Source organism: Cygnus olor, chromosome 6 (genome assembly GCF_009769625.2).
Source record: "Cygnus olor isolate bCygOlo1 chromosome 6, bCygOlo1.pri.v2, whole genome shotgun sequence".
NCBI classification, from domain to species: domain Eukaryota; kingdom Metazoa; phylum Chordata; class Aves; order Anseriformes; family Anatidae; genus Cygnus; species Cygnus olor.
The window spans coordinates 25,630,726-25,652,709 of record NC_049174.1 but is presented as its reverse complement, the minus strand read 5'-3'; the positions used below and the strand labels follow the sequence as shown (position 1 = coordinate 25,652,709).

The 21,984-nt window shown below is 43.5% G+C and overlaps 1 protein-coding gene across 1 annotated transcript in view; it reads right to left on the bottom strand.

Moving 5' to 3' along the window:
- Positions 1–21,984, bottom strand: part of SEMA5B (semaphorin 5B) — a 219,402-nt gene that overhangs the window by 90,951 nt on the left and 106,467 nt on the right. Inside the window, 1 exon segment of the mRNA XM_040561085.1 lies at positions 16,761–16,806. Within this exon segment, the coding sequence (XP_040417019.1) occupies positions 16,761–16,806 (46 nt within the window).

Below are 21,984 nucleotides of genomic sequence, written 5' to 3'. Positions count from 1 at the left end.
GATGGCAGCCGTTGTGCACTGGAGACTTGAGCTGGCAGAATCATTTCTTTCCCTGTGTATTTCTTTACGTCTTCCTTTCCAATAACTGCACAAGGCACTACTATGTTGAGAGAAATGTACCTCTGGAAAAAAAGACTTGCTCCAAAGGTGGCTTCCTGCGTTTCTTACACCAGCCCTAAATCTGTATTTCTTATTTACATTTAGAAATTGCTCTGTGATCAGCTCATCTCACAGCAAGGTATGGAAACTCTTCTCCAAGTCTGGGGAGAGGGGATTATGAAGGGACCATGCTTCTGCACTGTATTTTAATACCTGCCAACTTCAATGGACGTATTTACATGCCCTACTAGACCAGTTTAGCTTAATCACATACTTAAGGACTTTGCTAAATTAGGGTGCAGGCAAGTCCTTTAGGCAATGACAATTCAGAGGCCACTTTATTTCCCTACGTGATGTCAGCCTTAGCCTTCTCATCCATGCTGATAAACATGTATTGTACCTCTAAAATGCAACCCATAGAATTCTTGCTGATAATGACAAATCCATATTTAAGTTTATTTCTCTGTTTCTATATACCTTGCAGTCTCCACAGAAGACAGCACCAGTGTTAATCTACCCTCCCCCAGGCAAATTCTACAGCATTTCAAAGAAATTGGTAAGCACTGAGTCTTATAGCACTAAGAAATAAAAAGCTCTCTGAAAGTCATTTCTACAGGCTGGGTCCAGAAAATTCATGAAAAGGTTCTTGTTTAACTTAGGTTTCTATTAAGCATATTGTAAAAAACATTTCTACATCACTTTAGTTACTTCTTCCCTATTAAATCCTCCAGGACTTCTCCATAAAGACCTGTGGCCTCAGTCTAAAAGTGTGGAAAGTGAAATTCCTTTTTGAAGCATTGGCTTTTGTCTCTCAAGGACAAGGCACATTTACAGCGCTCTATAAATAATAACTTATTGAAATCCAACTTCTTAATAATAGAGCGCAGGAGCTTAATACCCTAGAGGCCATTTCTGAAGCTCCAACGCAGGTAATTTATTAAAACTGTGATAAACATGCCTGATAAACAGATAACTAATACCAAAATGACATAATGGCAAGCTTCAATAAATAGTTCTGCTTCATCGTGCACTACGCACGTTGCAGGTCACCACTGCGTGCAGTGACAGGTATGAGGGATGGCCAAAGGATTTGGTCAATTTGCATGGGCGGGACTTGGATGAAGGGAATTGTTCGGTGTTTTATCAAATTAATTGATTTCCCTTAAGTGATCTGAGAGCCTTCAGGCTGCAGTAAAACTCAAGCTCTAAGTTTAGTTTAAATGAAGTACCCAACATGCACATCAGCAGCTGGGCCCAGCTGCGTGGCTCTGCTGGAGTGGCTGGGCCACAACCATCTGGGAAGGCCTCAAAATGTAACGCTCAGAGGACAAAGGCTGGCAAACAGGCAAAAAAATCAGTGGGTCCCAGTTCCCATAACCTTAATCTCAGAATCAGATCTTTTCTCTGTGAACAAACATCAGGCTCTTACTGTCCTGTGATGGATTTTGGCCCGGCGTTCATAGATTGCTGAACACCATCACCCTACACCAGAACAGAAGGGGATGCCACACTCTGGCACAGTGAGGAAGGCAAAATTCATCAGAAAGAAGGGCTTTCTCATTTTAACAACAGATCTTAGCTCAGTTCCAAAGGACACCATTTTTTGGTATTCATGTTCCCCTGTATCTCACGGACTCTTACCACATCCTGAGCCATGAGAAATGCAGTATCAATAGTCTCCAGTTCCTCAGCCCCGGATCCCTAGCTGCACAAGGATGACAAAAATGGTGTACATCTGCACCCCTCGGATGGGGAGGGGAGCTTCCAGGACTGACTGTTTTCACTCCTAAGCCTCACTGGTTTAGAGACGAGCCTGTCCTCCCACCTTATGTTCTCTAACTGTGCGCACGTCTGGACTGGCCCCTGCCAGAACTGGGCTCAGCCTCCTCGCAGGCAAGCTCTTCTGCCTTTGATCCAGTTATCCCAGCCTGATGAGCCACTGCACATCACCTCAGTCGTGGCAACCCTCTCTGCTCACACTTCTGTCCTGTCTCAAGTGCAAAGTAAAATGCTTTAAATCTCTCACAGCCTCCCTCCTGCACAGGGAGCACATCCCAGCGACACAGGGCTCCTGGCAAGCAAGCAGTGAGCTCCTGTCCCAGAGAAGGGGAAATGGGTGGAAGGGTGCAAAGACACTGGTGACCTCGTCACACAGGGAGCTAAGGGTGTGCCTTAAGAGATGCTATACCTGGACTGAAAGGCTCGTGGCAGCCAGGGATGATGCCCAAATTACAGGTTTTAGTAACAGACCGGATTGCAGCGCTGCCTATAAGGGTAAACGAAACAGGAATACACACTGTGCTGTGGGTATATGCTGAGCGTACACCAACAGCAACATATTTATGCAGCAATGCTAGATGAACATGCCAAGATGTTCCTTTGGAAGAAAGATACAGCTCTGGAGAACAGAGATAAAGATGGCACTGGATTTCTGTTTCCACTATCTACTATTTGTATTTTTATCATTCTATGTAAAGAAAAATGCCAGTCTGCGGCAATGATTTCATTTTGCTGATGATGTACTTCATGTAGCTTGAAAGCTTAACACGGCAATGATTTAGTTGCAAATGCTATATGGGAATACTCACCTTCTCTTTGAAAACTTAATCCACTGGATATTTCTATTGCTTTTAAGTGTGCAAAAGCACGGATAGGGCCAAGTGCAAATTGACAGCCTCAGTTAACGGGGACATTTGGTATGCAAAGTGAAAAAAGACCTTAAAGCTCTCGCCTGTAGCCAGTTGAGAATGAATGACAACACCCAGAACTGGAAAACAGCACAGAAGATGTTAGTGAAGGATGACTTACAGTGTTTCCTATTACTGAAGATCAAAAGCATACAGAAACTGAGAGGAGACTTTTAGCATGTTGGGTAATTAACATCCACGGTGGAATTTGGTTTCTTGCCATCTCACATTCAGTTTATAGCTTATGACAACAAACATTTACTAAATATACTGGAGATGACAAAGATGTAAGATTATATGGTAAATCAATAAAATAAATAAAGAAGTTAAAATATACTCAGTCAGAAATGATTAAAGAAAAATTCACTGCAGTCAAGAACAGGTCAGGAATCCACGTACAGCTGATGTGTGTGAAGGTGTGGTTGGCACTGGCCAGGTGGGCACCACACAGCGCTTTCTCACACCTCCAGCACCGATTGATCTGTAAAGAACAGGTTTTGTATTTTTTTTTTCTTCAGCAGCTACAAACAAAGTACAACAAGCTATTTCTAAGAAGCCACTAAGAATGGAGTCACAGCAATGGTCGCCTTTGGTAAAGTGGGGACAATTCCTCCTTCGAGGCCCCTCTACCGCCAAAAGATGTCCATCTCCACCCCTTTATATTCTCTGGCAGAGTCGCCATTCACAGCTAAATCCCTCCTTCCTCTTTGTGTGCTCCACTGATGGATGTGACAAGACTTCTAAGCAGCCTCCTCTCACTGTTTTGCACAATGATTTCTGGAATAGGAGGTTCAAAAACCCTCCCAATGGACCAGCCATATTCAGTACAAAATCAATTTACCATGGCTATAGTCTCCTTTGTACTTCTGCATCAAGCAAGGCTATTTTATTCTCCTTCATTTTTCTGCTCTGGGTTTCTTTGCCATTGTGTCTCTTTGAAGCTCACTGCTATGTAGAGATGTTAAGGGTTCTCCACTATACACGCTTTTCTTTTTTCCACTTCTGAGACAGACTGGACAAATCCTGCACAGTCAACTGAGTGCATTTTTGTATACCCACATTAAGAGTTCATCTATGAAAAGCAAGCTCCCTATATATGCTTCAAATCAAAAATGTAATCACTGAATCACATGTGAAACCTCTGTGTATTATCAGCTTTCTAAAGTGGGGAAGTCTTGCATTCTTTATTCCTCTCCAGGTTACATCACTGAAAATACTTGTTCAGCATTTACTTGTTTGCTTTGAGAAGGAGCTAAAATAAGTTTGAGGAAACGCCCAATTTGGATCTGATTCTCCCAACAATTAGGCTGAGATTCAGGAATCAAAATCAGCACATCTTGCAATATTAAAGAGACTAATGAAGAACTCAGAATGACATTTTCACTGTTCTGTGCCTCCTGTTTTTCTTTAGGGAAATCACATCTATTGCATTAGTGGGGGCCTAATACTCTTTCAGATGACAAACACTGCAATATATTCTCATTAAAATCGTATAAGAGGTTGAGCATGGGTTGAATCCCGTCTTGGCTTGAAAAAAGGGGGCAGTGTGCAATTAAACAAATAAAATGTGCATGTGATTCAACTTACCCTATCAACATTCTTTTCTGGTTGTGCACTTAAGCTTGCTGTAGTGCAACCGAAAGGGAAAAAAGGCACTGGAAATCTTTAATTAAGTGAAAGATGCACTATTGAGACCAAAGGAAAGCTTTGAGATTACTTTAATTAGCCAGGGCCAGTTTTGAGCAAGCCAGAGAGACTGGGAAAGTTTCGCAAGGCAGGGTAAGAACAGAGATGCTGCCTGAGCCTAAGCTGCATGGGGACCAAAAATGAAACCAGACTTTCCCTTCTGCTCTTCCCCATTTTAAATAACAGCTTTTCAGCTTCAAGAATATGGGCAAAACAAATTCTAAGTCCTCAGCTTAAGAAAAAAGGAGTCTTTGCACTTTCTCTATTCAATTCAGCATACATATCTGAATTTCTATTTGTTTCCCAGATCGAGAGAAAGAATCCAGACTCCTGTTCCTAGACAGCAGGGTTTGGATGCATACTGTGGTAGCACACGGAACACTGAGCTGCACTCTGATGGGCATTTCTGCTTACAATTAAATGGCAATCCTCGCCCCATTGAGCCTGGACCCCAGGGTTAGGGTGAAAGACATCAGGTGGCTGCAAAAAAAACAGGCAGAAAGAACAGAAGGGAGCAGTGAGATGACTGATACTTGCAGTCAGGGAGCGCACATGGTGCACAAGCAAGTGTGGTGCAACCTTTCCAGGAAAGTTTTTGGCAATGCACCTAGACTTTGACCTTTAGCCTCTCTGGCTTCTATGAGGTTTGGTGCTCACAATCACAAGCTGTCAGAAAATGTCACTTCTGATAAATCATTGATAACCAAGAATCAGTAGAACTTTTCAGATGCTACCAGGCTGGGCTGGAAGAGGAAGTCAGCAATGAAAAGCACCCCCATGCTTCGTAAAACAGATTTCAGTATCTTTTTTAATTGTTCCATAGCTACATTGCGCATTTCATACCTGCTTTCTTCTGCCAGGTGCCTAATGCACTTGATAAGCTAATTACAGCCTTCTGCTTATTTCATGTCAAGCTTAACTCCCCAGTCTGAACCTAGCCTGCAGTTCTGGCATGTTTTTTCCTTAATCTAAGACCATCTGTGCTCCATCAGCAAGGAACACTTAAATACTGAGAAAGTGAAGAACCAACAGTGCTGAATTCCCTGTACACTTCCCCCAACTCCTCTCCGCAGCAATTCCAATTAGGTGTGAAGCCAACATCCATCCAGTCCTAAATACACTGGAAGGCTCTGAGCAGGCTACAGTTATCTACGGCCTTACCTCTGTGAGATGCAGCAACACTTCCAGTGGTCAGGGGGGAAATGACAAGGCCGACAGGACCCAAGTCTCCACTTTTCTTTACATCTAGATCAAAGGCTTTACGTTCCAAATGCCATCACGTCACCAGCAGCACATGCAGTGGTTGTGTTCAGCACCTGATCAATATAAAATCGAACGCTTCTCTCGGAGAAGCACTAGCAGCCAGTCTGGATAAAAGTAATGCGGTTGATTTATCAAGAATCAGTGCTCAAGCCTCTCTTTTATCGCTGCAGAATGGAAATGCTCCACAGTCTAAATGAAAACTGGACTGCTGGGTTAGGGAAGATGGCTGTCTGCCCCTCTCCTATCCCACCACCAAAAGTTCGGGTGTACCTAACGCCTTCCAGGCCCGGCTGGAAGCACTTCCCGCCTGCTGCTGCTCTAAGTGGCCAGAGCCCCACTGCTGCGCGTAGCATCAATCCACCTAGCTTCCTCCTAAGGCTGCGGAACAGATGCCTTCAGACTCCCTGCTTGGTCTGTCACAGTTTGCCTTGCTTTTGCCTCCTCTTCTCCAACACCAGACGTCAGTACCTGATGCCGTAGTGAGCTCTGCCAAGCTTCAGCTCAACAAGGAATTTATTTGCTCCTTCTCCTGCAAAGGAGACTCTGATGCAGTGTCTTTTATTCCTTCCTCCCAGCTCCTCTGTTCTGCTCTCCAGTTTGCATGCTCCTGCCAACACGGGATTTATTTTCCAATTTTCTCCACTTCGAGTCCTGCCCTTGCATTCCCTCCACCACCTGTCTCTTCCCTTACCTCCCTTCCACCACATTTGTGTCTGACCTCCACCAAGGTCAAGCTTTCTACAAATGAGTTTTGAGAATACGGCTTATAATTAAGATGGGGGAATACAAAATGATTCTCCAACAGGCTTAACGCAGTGTACTTCTTTGTGCTTGTTCTGTCAGACTCCTTTTTGGTGGTTTTCAATGCTTTTACATTTATCTTGTCTTTAAAGAAAAAAAAGAAAGAAAGAAAAAAAAAAGCCTTGTTCTTAAATCCTCGGTAACTGATTTCATAGCAAAAGCTGCTAAATTTGTAACAATTATATTAGCCACATACATTTTTTCTCCTGTCACTGTGTTTACCACTAGTATATTTATGAACCATTGATCATTCCTTTCTGTCCCATGCATCAAAATCCTCTCCTCTTTGGCAACTGCAGTTTGTCTCTTAACACTCCCAGGCTAACTTCAGAACTTTTTCGTCATGCCTAATAAAGCTTAAATCACTTCTCTTTGGGCACCCTTGCAGCCTATCCAAATGGCTGCAGCCCTGTTATTCCTTTTTATTTTACTTCCAAGGAAATAAAACACTCTCAAAAACTCAAGCCGTGCTTTGCCTCCTGTCTGAAATAGTCCATGCTATCTAGGCTCTCTTTGTAGAGAATGGACAGAAACACAAAATTTTTCTACACATCTCTTTCCACTGACTCCCCGTGCTTGGTCTCCCCAGTCTCAGAAGAGCATAGTCTCCACTTGGTCCTGTTATCAATAAAAGCATATCAGACGGATATAACCATGGCGTGGTAACTTTTAGATGAAAGAAGTGTTTTATTGACAGTAGAATATCTGTAAGGTACTGTTCCTCTAGACCGTTGAAGCTGTGGTGGCACCCAGCAACCCGTTTATACCCCACAGCCAGATTTCCTCACCTTCCTTCACAGGTACAGCCTGGGGAAGGCAGGTAAAACCTTCGAGGCCAAAGCTCTCCGAGGCTTTCAAAGGATGGAGGGAAGCTGTGCCTGCCATGCTGGGACAGGATCGATGTCCTGAGGGACTGATGAGCAAACTGTTCCCGTCTCAGCTCTGGGTTAATGGTAACAGCTGTGCAGTCCATGTTAGTGACTGCTGAATAGCTCCCGGCTCCTATAATCCCCTTCCTATTAGTCATTCAGAACCATTACGTTTAAAAGAAGCTGTAAAACACACATTGGCTAAACTGTTACTGACAGAGAAACTAGGATTATTTATCCAGGGAGAAAATGCATGCACTGACATGAAATGTATTTACTACAAAATAATTCATTTCTTTTTTTCTAAGAGCTCAACGGCTGGTTTTAAGGGAAACATATGAGGTCATCCATGGGTCCTTTTAGAGAGGTGCAAATCAATAAATGGTGATTTTTTAATGCTCTCATTATAAATGACTGGATGCTATCAGGGTCAAACTTAATCCTGTGCAGAGAGACAGCACAAGAGGCATGAATCATTTAAATCTCTCTTAAGCTCTGCTTTGAGTATAAAATGTAGATATTTCCCTGTATCTCAGTCTAAAAAATAAATAAATAAATAAAAGATGCTTTTTTGCAGTAATTGGCCCAGATACTCCATTGTTGGCATTATAAGATGCAGTGCCTTGTATTACCAACGACTTCTCTCCCTTCTGACTTCGCAGCAGATGCAATGGGGTGCCAGGACCTCTCCCCAGCTCGCCGAGCTCCTCCGCTGGGCTCCAGCCATCATCTGCTCGGCACCTCCGCAGAGCTCAGCTCGCTGAACTGGGGAGAGGCCACGGGAGGCATCGCCTCCCCTCCCGAGGGCACAAGTGGGAGCCAGCTGGGCGAGCCCTGGGTTGGCATGTGAAGCTCAACAGGTCACTGCTGCCACATCCACTGCTCCTAGGCAGAGGTGCTGCATTCAACCTGTCCTCTCTTACAGCTTAAATTAACAATCCCATCCTAATTGGGGCAGTAGAGTTGCTTTCTCTGCCTTGTGGCAAGCCAGGATTCCCAGCTAGAGAATAAAACTCTTCCATATCTAAGAACACCCCACATCCCTAAAATAATAAAGTAGTAAATAATAATAGATAATAATATAAATAATATTTATATTATTTATATGTTAATATTTTCGTATTAAACTCAGTTCATATAAATGATGATTTAGTTAAGGTGCAGCCTCTAACAAGAGGCTGCTTTGCCTGCCAGGAGGTCCCGCAGAGCTGGCTTGTTGGCAGCAGCAGCGGATGGAGGCGTGGGCAGGGCAGGGGACCGGGCACCAGCACACGCAGGTCTCCGAGACCCTCCTGGGGCACCGAAGTGAGAAGCTGCCCACAGAGAAAACAAGGGCAAATGGAAGAGCAGAAATATATTTGGCAAAGATACAGAAGCAACACTGGTGTCAAGAAAGAAGTCCATGAGATTTCTTTTTCTCATTTTCCTTTTTTTTCTTCTCTGTATAAGGATGTTTAATGGTCCTGACTGTAAGTTGCAAGGAATAAGAACATTAGTCTTCATTTCTTATACATAAAATGCCTGACAAGGTTTTATCAAATAAAGAGCCCAATATGCCACTGTTATCAGTAAGTGACTTCAGCAGCTAATTAAATTCTCAGTTTCTGAATCCTACTCATAATATTTGCTGACAAAGACCAATACCCCTGTAGTAATTTTGGCATTTAAGTGAGGTGAGGCAGGGAAGGAGGTAATGACAACTGACAAATTCTCCGGGAAAGCAGGCTGACAATCCACAGATGACAGTCTTCCTGCACGCCTCACCTGCCCCTGTGAGCCTAACAGGCTCATTCCCCTCTGGACGTAAATCGTCTCCCTCACCTTCACCGACTCCGAGCAAGCTGCCCTGCTCAGTGCCAAGCATGAATGCAAACAGCTATGGCTCCTGAACCTTTTATACATGCTATACAACCCTATATATGTATGTATGATCCTCATGTGTATTTGTACATATATACATGTATGTGTAAATATATATGTAAACATATATATGAGAACTTCCTAATGCCTAAATGCTCATTTTAAAGGGCAATTGTATTGATTACAACTAAGCAGTGCACTCTGAGACAGTTTAGCAAATCTATTAATGCACATATTGAAATTATTCTCACTCAGTGGAGCATGCAGCATGTTCTTAACTTTGACAATTCTCAAAGGAAAATAGGCATTTATTTAAAGCTAAACATGGGCTTAAAAGCTTTGCTAGATATAAATGGACTCCTGAGTTGGGTTCTCTCAGACAGAGAGGATGTTGTGTTCAGAAATCACTCACCACCACGGAGTGTGACAAGAGATTTGCTTCCCCTGCTCTCTGCATTTCAGCTGATGAGTAACATCAGGACAAAGCTGGTTCCCAGTGGCTCATGCCGGAGCCTTTTAAAGACCACAGTTTCCTGCAGTCCTCACTCAGTTGGAGAAGTGCATCCTTGGAGAATGAAGTGTGGCCTCCAGACATGGCCACCCCCTGTTTGACATGCCTGGTTTTCTTCTGCCATCTCCCACTCTGGGTAGAAATTCTCTTCTAAATAAATCCTGCGAAGGGAAAACTGCACCTGAAAGCTACAGTCTAGCTCTTGATCTGTCATTTTAAGGAGGGGTGTATTCAGGGAATAGATTTGATTTGGGAACCTGAAACCATCAGAATAAAAAGCTGAATTTGCCAGAAAGTTTGTTCAGCCAATATAAGCTTTATTATGGAATAGCTTTAAACCTCTAGGCTGAGAGTGAGAGGTTTGAGGTGCAGCTTCGGAAGGTGATTTATGAATAGATTTATATGTTAATCTGTTAATAAAAAATGTAGCATACTGATAAAATATGTGACAATCATAACTCAGCTATGAGCCACATATTAAAGACTGCATCTGCTCTTGTAGAGGTTTTGATTATGTTTTTAAATGAGGGAACTGCACTGGCCTAAAAATAAAGAAAGAAATGTTTTATCTAGGAATATGTACCACATAATTCAAAGAAGTATCTGGGAATCTGCAAGAAACAAACAATAAACTGCTTTTAAGAAAATGACTTCTGGGAAGTGCAGCTTATTCCAAAACATCTCAAAATGGAGCTCCTGTCAGGTGGCTCCGTGTTACATAAAGCTAGACAAAGTGTTCTCACTCTTTCCCAAAATGACTTCCCAAACTAGATTTTAAATTGGACGATAATCTTGACACTACTACTAGATTGAACAGATAAATACCTTCATCAAACTTGGGCCTGCTATTGAACATGCGTAGGTTCGTGCTGTCGTGTCGACACATGGTTTCCTCTAGATTTTTAAAAGGATATTTTGAAAAACGGGAATGGCTCTGACTCAAGGATGTGCTTGCAAGTAAATGTGAAATACCACATGTTCACCTCTTTTTACTGACAAAACTCACACCACTCTATGAAGAAGTGCTACATCCCCGTCTCACAAGGGAGCAAACAGCACACAGATGCACTGGGCATGTGAAGTTTCCCTCAGCCACCAGCGGGCCGAGCCAGCAGTACGGGTCGGGCCTGCAAGCCCCACATCATCTGGGGATGTGAGGCACTGGAACAGGTTGCCCAGAGAAGCTGTGGATCCCATCTGTGGAGGTGAGGTTGGATGGGGCCTTGGGCAACCCGATGTGGTAGGTGGCAGCCCTGCCCAGAGCAGGGGCAGGGGAACCAGACGGTCCTTGAGGTCCCTTCCAACCCGAGCCATTCCACGGTTCTCTGACAATTTAATGCTTGGTTTGTTGGATTCGAAGTGTAAAACACAGAAGCTGTTCCATTTGCTGCTACATGGCATATTTAGGACCGAGGGGCAAGTTTTATTATTATTAACTACACGTTGTTGACAGGCACTGTCGGCTTACCAGTGATTATGCCACAGAGACAGAGAGCCCTCCAGGGACTGGCAGGGAGGGAAGTGTGACTCGAGGAGCAGCTGCTCAGTTTTGGGAGCCTCCCCTCTGTAGCAGAGATGTTTCTGCTTCTTAGAGCAAGGGCAGAAAAACCGGAGTAAAACAGTCTCTACCGGAAATGCACTGGATACAGAGCTGCAGTTCATCTGCTACAGGGCCATATGGAAACATTTCGTTCCTATTTTAGGTTTGAAGAAAAACACCCATTGCAAAACCCCATGATATCAACAGAAAGAAATTGATTTCAGCAAGCTTCACATCAAGCTTTCAGAACTACTGCTGCTCAGACACGTTGCTAACTTCCAGCTCGGGTTTAAGCCTTATACTTTCAGCAGTCCTGAAAATTCATAAAGTTTAGCCCTGGTGACTGCATAACATGCTCAGAAGAGCTTACAGGGATGTACGTGCTGCCAATTTATCAATTTGGAGTTGATGTGTTTTTTAGCATCCCGACGTTTTGTAGTTAGGAAACTAGAGATCTAGCTGCTGACAGCTCTGCTGGTACTGGGCAGTGCGTAACCCCACAGGCAAGCATCCCAAATTCAGACTATCCGAGAAGTACAATGCTGTCTTCTGAACTTAATTCTCACTCAAGAGGACAAAAAATGAGATTGCTTATTAAAACATGTTTTAATCTCAAAATTTCAGCGTGAATTAAAAAGTGCAATAGCATGTCTTCCAAATAGTTTTCCACCAGGTACACTCTTTTATTCTTTCACATTCTGTTAAAATATGGTTTATTTTTAAGAAAGGGACTGAATACTCATAAAGTATTTTAAATACTATTAAGCTGATATAACATAAGTGGTGAGTAAACAAACATCAAAGGGCTGGTTAGAAACTGTTTCACAAAAGATCTTCCATTAAAAGAAATAATTGGAATCAAAACATTTGATGAAATCCTAACAGCTTCTATTAAACTTATTAGAAGAAAGTCTGGAAGGGCCTCTTGGGTCCAGAGGGCAAATTTTGGTCATAAAGGAAGGGAAAGGGAAAGGGAAAGGGAAAGGGAAAGGGAAAGGGAAAGGGAAAGGGAAAGGGAAAGGGAAAGGGAAAGGGAAAGGGAAAGGGAAAGGGAAAGGGAAAGGGAAAGGGAAAGGGAAAGGGAAAGGGAAAGGGAAAGGGAAAGGGAAAGGGAAAGGGAAAGGGAAAGGGAAAGGGAAAGGGAAAGGGAAAGGGAAAGGGAAAGGGAAAGGGAAAGGGAAAGGGAAAGGGAAAGGGAAAGGGAAAGGGAAAGATGCCCCAAACAAACCAAGTTAATCACTTGAGATGAGAAAAACGCACATTTAAATCCTCTCTCTAGTCACTTCAGAAAATAACCTGGCCCAGAATATTTTCATCCCAAGCAACCATGTGTCTACCTCCTTCTCTTTTAGATTTTACAAAGATGTCAAAAAGTCTTATTTTCATCACAGTGCAAAATATCTTGGCATCTCAAAAAGGTTTTGGAGATGGAAAAATCATTTCCCACTCATTTCTATTGAGAAATTTAAATTCCAGGTAAAATCAGGGTGAACAGGGGGTAGGCACCGTACTGGGACTTATGAAATGCCTGCCAAGTAGCCTGCTTTTAATGCACACCAGAGAGTAGCATTCCTTGCTAAGAAGACCTAATCAGCATCGTGCATTTTTTAAAATTTGCTCAAAGGCTTATGTTTTTAAAATGACCCTTCCACCTACTCCATTAATTACAAACTCCAGTATAAAACAGACTTTTCTATGGCCTCACTGTGAAAGCTGCAGATTAGGAGCTAACCTTGTTTCAGGCCCATGCATGAATTAAACAGCATGTGCTCCAAGTGCACATCATTTTAAAAACGTGTTCTATGAAATGTCTAGTATTTAGAGCTTATAATGCATACAAAAGGGGAGTTTAAAGATGGAGACGAAACGTTACATGGATTTTGTATAAAAGAGATGCTAAAAGATTAACAGCAGTATCCATTTTAAAACTATGTTTCTTTTACCGCTGCAAGAATTTCAATGCTATATGCCAAAGTTTCCAAAATTAACAGGTGCTTTTGGATACCCCACCTGGGGCATGTCAAGATGCTGATTTTCAAAAATTCACTAACAACGTGCCTCAATTTTGGCAAGAAAGGCCGAGGCAAACAAAATCACAAGCGATCCCCAAAATACCTTGGCCCCAATTCCCTTCTGGATGTTGACATTCAGCCAAACTTTTTTTCTCACAAGAAAAAATAACCACCACCAAAGTTTTTCTTGCAAATAACACTCAAGTGGTGAAAGGTTTCTCAGGTCCCAAATGGAACTGCTGAAACACATTTCAGAAACAAAGAGAGGGAAAAAAAAGCCCAGAGAACTGTTCTACCAGGAAACGAGCTTGTTCTGCTCACCAGTTCTCATGTAAAAGCTCGGTGCTACAGTTCTTGGTGTAACAACCTCAGAAGAACCAACAGAAAAATTCCAAGTCAAGAGCAAGCTTTGGAACACAGCAGAACAGCAGGGATAAAAGTATCTAGTTCAGGAGAAGAAACCCAAAACAAAGAGTTGGGAGCTAAGAAAGATAAGGAAGCTACCCCGTTATGAAAGTATAACGTAGTCCAGAAGCGGACACATTCTAAAATCTTCCTCCCCTCCCCTGAAATCACAACTGCTCTACTAGGTAATGCTATCTTTTTACATGGGTCTTATGCAGTACCTTGCCCACATAATGCTAAATATTGCTTTTTAGTCTGCTGCAGTTCGAAGACAGTAACTTCCTACCCCAGCCCTGTGGAATGGCTGCATGGTGCTCCACAGTGTTCTCTTCTGGGGAGATCACAAAACCAAATTTACACTCATGGCAGTCCAGCTCAGACTCAGACATAATACCAGAACTTTAGCTTCTGAAACTAAAGACTCCTGAAACGTATTTTCAGGAGTGATGGTTTCACAAAAAGATCCTTGAAGTTGATGGAGAACCCTTGCTCTTTTTAATAGCACTGGGCTTAAATGAAAGCTACCCACAGTCATTCAACAGGTAGAAGGAAAAAGCAGCCTTTGAAAGTCTGGGAGCTCTCTAAAATCAGTGAGTAACGACATAGTTAACACTGCTCTTGTGATATGCAATAGACATAAAGGGGATTATAATCCCGAAAAAGGAGAATTTATACCCATTGAAAAGCATTGAATAAAGTAATGTTATGATGAAAAACTTTATGACCTGCTCAATGGCAGGAAATACTCATTTTCTTGTTAAAGAAAAGATAACCGTCACGGAAAACATGCATTAGGCAGAGCAGGCTAGTAAATCTCCCCATTACAGAATGACAGCCCGAAGTACTGAATGTGCTGTGCAAGCAAGTGGTGGCACCAGGGTATTGCTTCTGCGAGGGGCGGTTGCCACCCTTGCTGAAAAGCTGATTAGGCATCTTCTCCTTCACAGGAGCCCCCTGGCCTCCTCTCCTTTCCATGACTGCTGTGGGGCTGAAATGTGCCCTTGGCTTTTCCCCAGGGATGGTACAGCCTAGGGATACAGCAGATTGCACAGGAGCTCTCAGTGAAAACCAGCTTTAAACTTCGCCCAGTGCTGCTGTAGAGAGGTGTATTCCTCCTGCTTCCAGGCTCTGCCCACAGCCAGCACACCCTGCTGCCTCCAAAAACTGTTCTCCTCATGCTTCTGCCCTCACCTCACGGTAGTACAAACAGGGAGCAGATATCTGCCAACACAATCCTGCACCTTGAGGCAGATTCAGCACCACTGGCAACCTGAAGAGTAAGTCCCATGAGCAGAAATAAATCAGACCACAGTTTCAAGGAGAAAAACTACCCCCAGATCAGGTCTGACGAGATCCACGCTGTATTTTAGCTACAAAGAGGAGATACTAAACAACCCAAATTAGCACTGCGATTACTTCTTAAACTGCGTTCTCTCTCTCCATAGGTCTAACTGCAAATTCCCTGCATTTCTTGTCTCCTTTTCTGATCCGATCTTTAAAATGATGCACGGCGAGGGGAAGGTGGGAGGGGGTGCCTCTAAGCTGCATCATGTGCTTTATGGAGACAAGCCAAGCAGCTACTTAGGCAACCATTAGGTCGGGAAACAATCGCTTCCATCATTCCCAACACGTGTGTCAACATAATTCCATGCTCTCTTTGTCATGCAAAAAGTCTTGGCAAAGTGACCGGATACACCCAGAAAGCAGGAGCAAACTAAGCTCATTATGTTAACCCGGAGATCCCACAGCATCCTCCAGTGCCACAGAAGGAGACTTCCCATTTTTTTGCCATGTAGGAAAGGAAACTTGCTGCACTGAAAAGGGCCCGAGCCAAGCCTGACTTCAGAAGTGTGTAAGGAAATTCACGACTGGGTTTCGTGGAAAGGGGACCCCTCATCTGACGAGCAAAAGAGGCTGTGTCAGGCAGTGTGATCACAGGCATTGCAGAAGGTATGGCATCTTGCATAACTACAGAGACTTCCCTCTCCTGTGTGCTCGCTGGAATCCTTCCAGTCATGCTAATACAGCTCTGCAAAGGAAAACTCCTGCCAAATGGGAGTATCAGCTTCTCTAACTCTTTATTGTTGTCATTGGTAACTCCGGACTTTGTTTTCCTTTTAAAGGAAGATTCAATGCATTTTACAACCATTAAACATCTTTTCTTCTCTCCATCTATACTTGTACCCCCTACTAACAGCACAAGGCTTGTGCACATGGGAATAGCTGGCAATGCTAGCCTAATGGCTTCTTTACATAGCCAGGCAGAGCAAGAAGACCCTTCCTTCCGTCTGAAAAATGCTGAATACATCCTTGGTGCTCTAGCAACTGTAGAACATAGGAAATTTCCCAGAACGTAGGTATTTATTAATTTAAAGATTGGAGGTTTCATCAACCGTATTTGCTGCATCTTTCAATTCCAGTTTCAGTGCAGTGGGAGGAAAGTCCTAATACTGCTAGACATTTGCGAACCCCTTCAGACTTCAGCTGCTTTACCTCCACTCTGCCATGGTTAATATAGATTTTGCTTCCCATTTCGCCTGTTGAATGCTTGAAAGTCCAACCCTGGTTTTAGCAATGCATTCAGCAGAACAGTTTCTCAGCAGTCCATGGTCTTGAGGGCCGACATAGACTCAAAATGGGGATCGACAAGAATAGTAAAAGCTTTTCCTACGTGTCGTCAACATCTCCTCTAATGAAGGAGGATTGTTATCCATTGTTTTGTTTAAGCCTGTATCAGTTACACTACATGCTTTGTTCCTTTAAGGTGCCATATTTTTGGCACATCCTGTTACCACCCAAACACTCAAGAATCAAGAGCAGAGAGCGCTGTCCAAATGGGCAAGTGTACAAGAGCCTTCCCCCAGCATTATCACAGGAGTGGAAATAAGCACTAGGTTCTGACTTTGTCCTCTCCCTGCTCCACCACTCTGCAAATTTACTCTCTACAGGCTTCTGAAAACATACGTCAAATACTACAGAACATTGTTAGCAAGTCAAATAAAACAAGAGAGTAAAAAGTGAACATACCTGAATGAGAGAAACGTTGTGTAGACTAAGTCTGAAGAGGTAGTTCCTGCATGAGCAAGCAGAAATACAAATTGTTAGGCTATCAAAAGAAGGGAGGGAGAAGTTATAAACACAAGTAATAGTTTTTGGTTATCCATTTCTATGGACAACAAGGGCCTGTTAGAATTTCTCTCCAAAGAATGTAAAAATAGTAATATGTCCCTTGCTCATTTGTCTTAGTAAGCCTTTTAGCAAAGCTCTGAGCAGGTCTGGAGTAAAATACTCCAAACCTCGTAATGGAGGCCCACATTGAAATCCCAACAAAACAGAGTCTATTTCAAGACCCTCAAAGGGCTTTGGTTGAAACCCTGTAAGGGCTGTGTTCATGTTTTTTTACTGCATACTGAGAAAACTGGGGTTGGATAGAAGTCAGCTGGAGCAAAGCTGCCTCCTGCAGTATGCCCCCCCAAGCCTATCCTTGCAGATGGACTTTGTGGAAAAGGAGGAGGAGAGGACAGATACTTCTCAGCAGAATCTCTCTGCACAGAAAACCAGCAGGGAAATCAAGGCAGTGACTGCAGATACTCCCAATCCTCCTGTCATCACATCTCCAAAGGCAAAGCAAGGGAATTCCTGACAGAAGTCACTGCAGCATGAGATACAACACATCAGCTGAGCTCCTGCAGCCCTCCCTGCATGTTCATATCCCAACACAAATAGGGAGGAAGACACATTTGCATAAGCATCTATGGAAGAGTCTTAGTTAACAGGTTTTATCTCACATTTTTGCTTGCTAAGACAATGCAGTTACCAGCAATCAGCTGACATGTATTAAGCCATATGGACTTGATTGTGTGCTTGAGGCTTTTGGCCATACCTAGCTTCATATTTTTGCATCCCATTTGTCATCTTCATCGGTGTGAAGAGCTGTGATCCTTTTCCAACATCCCTGTCACCGCAACCTCCCAGAGAAGACATTTATATTATACCAGGTGAACAATGTTTTTGTGGTGGCGCTGTTTAAGCAGCAGAAAGTGCAGCTTTGGTGGTGGAGCTTCACCCACCCTATAAGTGGTAGTCTGCAGACATTCCCCTACCTACCAAAAATGCAAGTGCAAGTCCTACGTCAGTGAGGTCAAGAAGTCAATGGAAAGCTCTTATAGTGATGCAAAGGTCCTAGGGACTCTTCTGAAGAGCGTTGATTTGAGTCTGTAGTCAGCAGCTCACTCTGCCCAAGCAAAGAAAGTTACTCAAACTTCCACACATGAGAAATTCATATGGGGTCACAATGACCACTAAGAAGCTTGAGCAATTTTTCCTTTTTCTGTTATCTCTCACTTGAATATCATGGAAGTCATAATCATAGAGTTGTCTGTATATTTTGCCCCAGTTCTATAAATAAATCAAAGGATCTCAACCACTGCAGACTGTCAATAAAGATGGGTGGGGACAAGGATGATGAGGGACCTTGAAAGTCAAACTCTCGGTACCAGATCTTCAGCCAATGTAGCTTTGATTTGCACCACCTCTGTCCTATTCTATACTGGGACTGCTTACCCAGGGAAGAATGAGTCCCATTAGCAATATCTGAACAAAATGTATCAGTAATTATTACACCTCCTATAAGTATGCAGAGAAATACACACACAAAACCTCCGTCTTCTGTCCTAGTCCTATCACCTGAGATCCAGCAGCTCTTTCATATTCTGAAACCTTATTCTGTCTCTAAGGACTGCACACTTTCCCAGGTAATTTGTTATTAACTCTCTGGCATCAGCTACAGACTTAAATATTATGCCCTGCAGATGCATGCAGCTGACCAGAGGCACTAAGCCTACATACAGCTAAAATCTCAAAATGGAGGAAAATTCTCCTCCAGTGACTGATCTGACTAGAAGCACATGCTGCTCTCACCAAAATACTAATGCAATTCCAGGACATGAGATATCATGAGATATAAGCCTTCTCCTGCAGAAATTAAGCATGTCACTGGCCTCCAGTGTTACAACACCCTAAGGAGAAAGTTCTCATAACCAGGGATTTGAAGTTGCTATCCTGTTGTTAAGCATGCTATTTAAATGCATTGATTTTGGAAGTCATACAGCAGATTCCAGCTCCTTGTTTCAGTCTTGTAAAAAGCTGGACAGTTTGACTGAGTAATAAATTTTAATATTAGTTTTTTTTCCCAGTAGTACTGCACAGCAAATTCAACCAAAATATATTTAATGGAAAAGATGTAGCTAAAGGACACGGTTTTCCTTGCACTCAGCCAAAACAGATGCAGACAGGAATTAGTGTCCATTTAAATAAAGCCAGTTTCCGTCCTCTCAGTGACTGCTGCGCAGCACCTGAGCAAAGCATTAGTGGTGAGATCACTCGGGTGGCTGACACCTAAACCAGGCAGAAACACAGTATTAATGTGAGAAGCACGACGATCTTCCAAAAGCTTCCCACTAACCTCACCTCTCTAAACCTGACCTTGTAGCTTTCTTACAGCAAGGTGGGTTTCCCTTCATTTTTCATCAGCTTGCTTTACCTGGTGGCTGCACAGCCACTGGCAGTTTCTTTTTGTTTGTTTGATCCTTCTCACGTCTCATCAGCAGCAATATGAACACCCTTAGGCAGACGAGGCTACCAGAGACACCAGCCGACCTGTCCGGCTAGAACCGACTAATCTGTAATTAATAACACCTTCTTCTAACCATACTTGTTCTGTAAAACTATACGAGGAGAGAAAAGCCAAGGGGAAAGATCTGCTGAATAAGACAGTGCCATTGTTATGAATTGCATTCTAAATGCAATTTCGGGCCAAGAATGAACAAGGTCTCTGAATGACAGGCATGGTTTATTATACCTAGAATTGCCCCATTTGTGTCTTTTTTCTGTTCGTATTTGAAGTTATGTCTGTTTAATACCTTGCTGAACTATAATTTAAAGCAGCTGGAAGAGTAGCATTAAGAAATATATGAGAACACCAAGATCTCTGCATGAATAGATGAGGTGCTTTCTTGGTCTTTTTTTTCCCCCCACTTTATCTTGTAAATGTTGGCTAATTCCTTTCTCTCTTAAATTAAGCCCCTCTGGACTACACCAGAAGAGCAATTGCTTGGCGCAACCAGCTATTCTAATAACCTCCTTCGCCCATATAGGAAGCTGGTGCACAAACCTGGAGGGATAGGACAACCCTCTTACTCTCTGTTCGGAAAGGTCACGTACCTTCACTCCATGGTTTTACAACGAAAGCTCTCTTTCACCCCAGAGTCAGCTGCATTTCAGCCACCTCCAGAGCAAAAGGCTAAACTCTTCTAAGTATTCTGGGATAAACGCTATTATATACATTGTAAGGTGCCTCACATTGCTAATTATTATTGCTACTAACTTTGTTGCTCATAACTACTAACCTTATTACTCACAACATCTGTGCACTTCTGAAGATGTCCATGTTAATCAGTGATACCCTGAAGTCTCAGCCAAGACCGTGGTGTTGCTGCCTTAGACACAGAGTGGGATGGTGGTGGCTCCTCTGGAGGCTGATTCCCAGCAGAAGCCTACAGCACCAAGCGGAGAGTGGCTCCTCTCACTGGCCCCTCTGATTGCAGGGGAGTGTGTTAGCCCCCAGCTCAGGTATATGACATTAGCTGGTGTAAAGACCCTCCTAATCTATCCAACCCAAACTTGAAAAATTTGCCATCTGAACACATACAGAAGAGTGAAAAAGAGACCTAATTCTCATTTAAATTTAAAGCACAGAGTAAGCAACCCAGCCGACATCACAGAGCATATCTGCAGCTCAAACAGGAGCTCATCTCCTGGTCCCATACTCTGTGCCCTGCTTGAGAGAATAACTTACCCCCAAAAGAGGGGCACAGCATTTAAGCCTGTGCTGAAGTGCCATTTAAACTCTCGGAAATTGGGTATAAACTGAAGTACTTTATTTCTCAAACAGTGCCCTCTATGCTAGTCTGCCTACGGACAGAGCCAAGCTGCAGTATAAATCCTGTAGAGGAAAGTATTTGTTAATTGGCTTTGTAATTTGTATTTGGCTGCCTTATAAAATGATTAAGTGCTCACTGTGCCTGGTACCACAAAGCATACGTACCAGAACAGCAGGAGAGCAGCAGAGATGTATTTTAAAGGCCGGAAGAATATATCCACTTAAATCCACTTGCCACGACATTCCCAAGTCAAAGCTGCTTAGTCAGTGTTTATTTCTTACAGCCAAGCGCACCTTGGGTGAACTTTGCAACGCGATGCCCATGCACTCGTTCACATGTCGCGTGGCCTTGAAACAATTTGCAGTGAAGGCAAAGTACTTCGTCTACAACACCACCACGCAACAGAGCTCCGAAACAAACTAGGCTTTTCCAGGGGGATGCTGCACAACAAGAGCACTTGAGGAAAAGCTGAAACCCTTCCTTTAAGGAGTTCTGAAATGATGAGGGCTGCAACATGCTTCAGATGCAAGCTATGGATGGACTTGTTTCCAGTGCTGGGCAGAGCCCTCTTTTCAGGCACTGCTTCTGTCTGATGACAAAAAGATGCTTCCTTCTAATTAAAAAGAGCATGCTTTTCAGTTCAGCTGTGGTAGATCAGGAGGGCCTTCCCCGCAGCTAATGAACAGGTGTAAATGAAAGGTTACTCCAGCTTCAGATTATTATTTGTATTAAGATCAGCAAGGTTTGTTCACGTTTCCCACCGCTGCCCCCCTCCACGTTCACCAAGCAGGTAAGATAACCCTCTGTGCTTCACAACAACCCCTGCCAGCAACTCTGGAGCCACGAGCTCCCTAATGCTGGCCACCACCTGCACCTCTCAGGACCCTGACGTGAGCACAAGAGCCCAACAGTACGTTACCTTATCTCAGCTGGTCTGCATCACCTAAATTTATGTACACCCACTTGCACGTTGCTGCTTTCCAGCACCTTACAGCAGATGTGAGAAGCTTGCCCCTCCCTCCTTACAGCCCAGGCTGTCTCAAGCCCCCTCTCTTTGCACGCACACAGTTGTCCTGCAAGTAGAAACAAAGCCCACAGAAGCTGACAATGTTCGATCATGCTAAAAAAATGCTTTTAGGCAAAGCTAAAGAGGACTGAGTGAAGAGTCACTCTCCTCCTTTGGGGCTGTTGCTGCACTGAAAGGCACCCAGCACAGCCCAGGTGAGCTGCTGGAGATTTCAGGTGTGCTCTGGTGCTCCGGGAAGGGATTCCCCACGATTGGGCTGCAACCAGGTGCCAGGTCTGCAGGA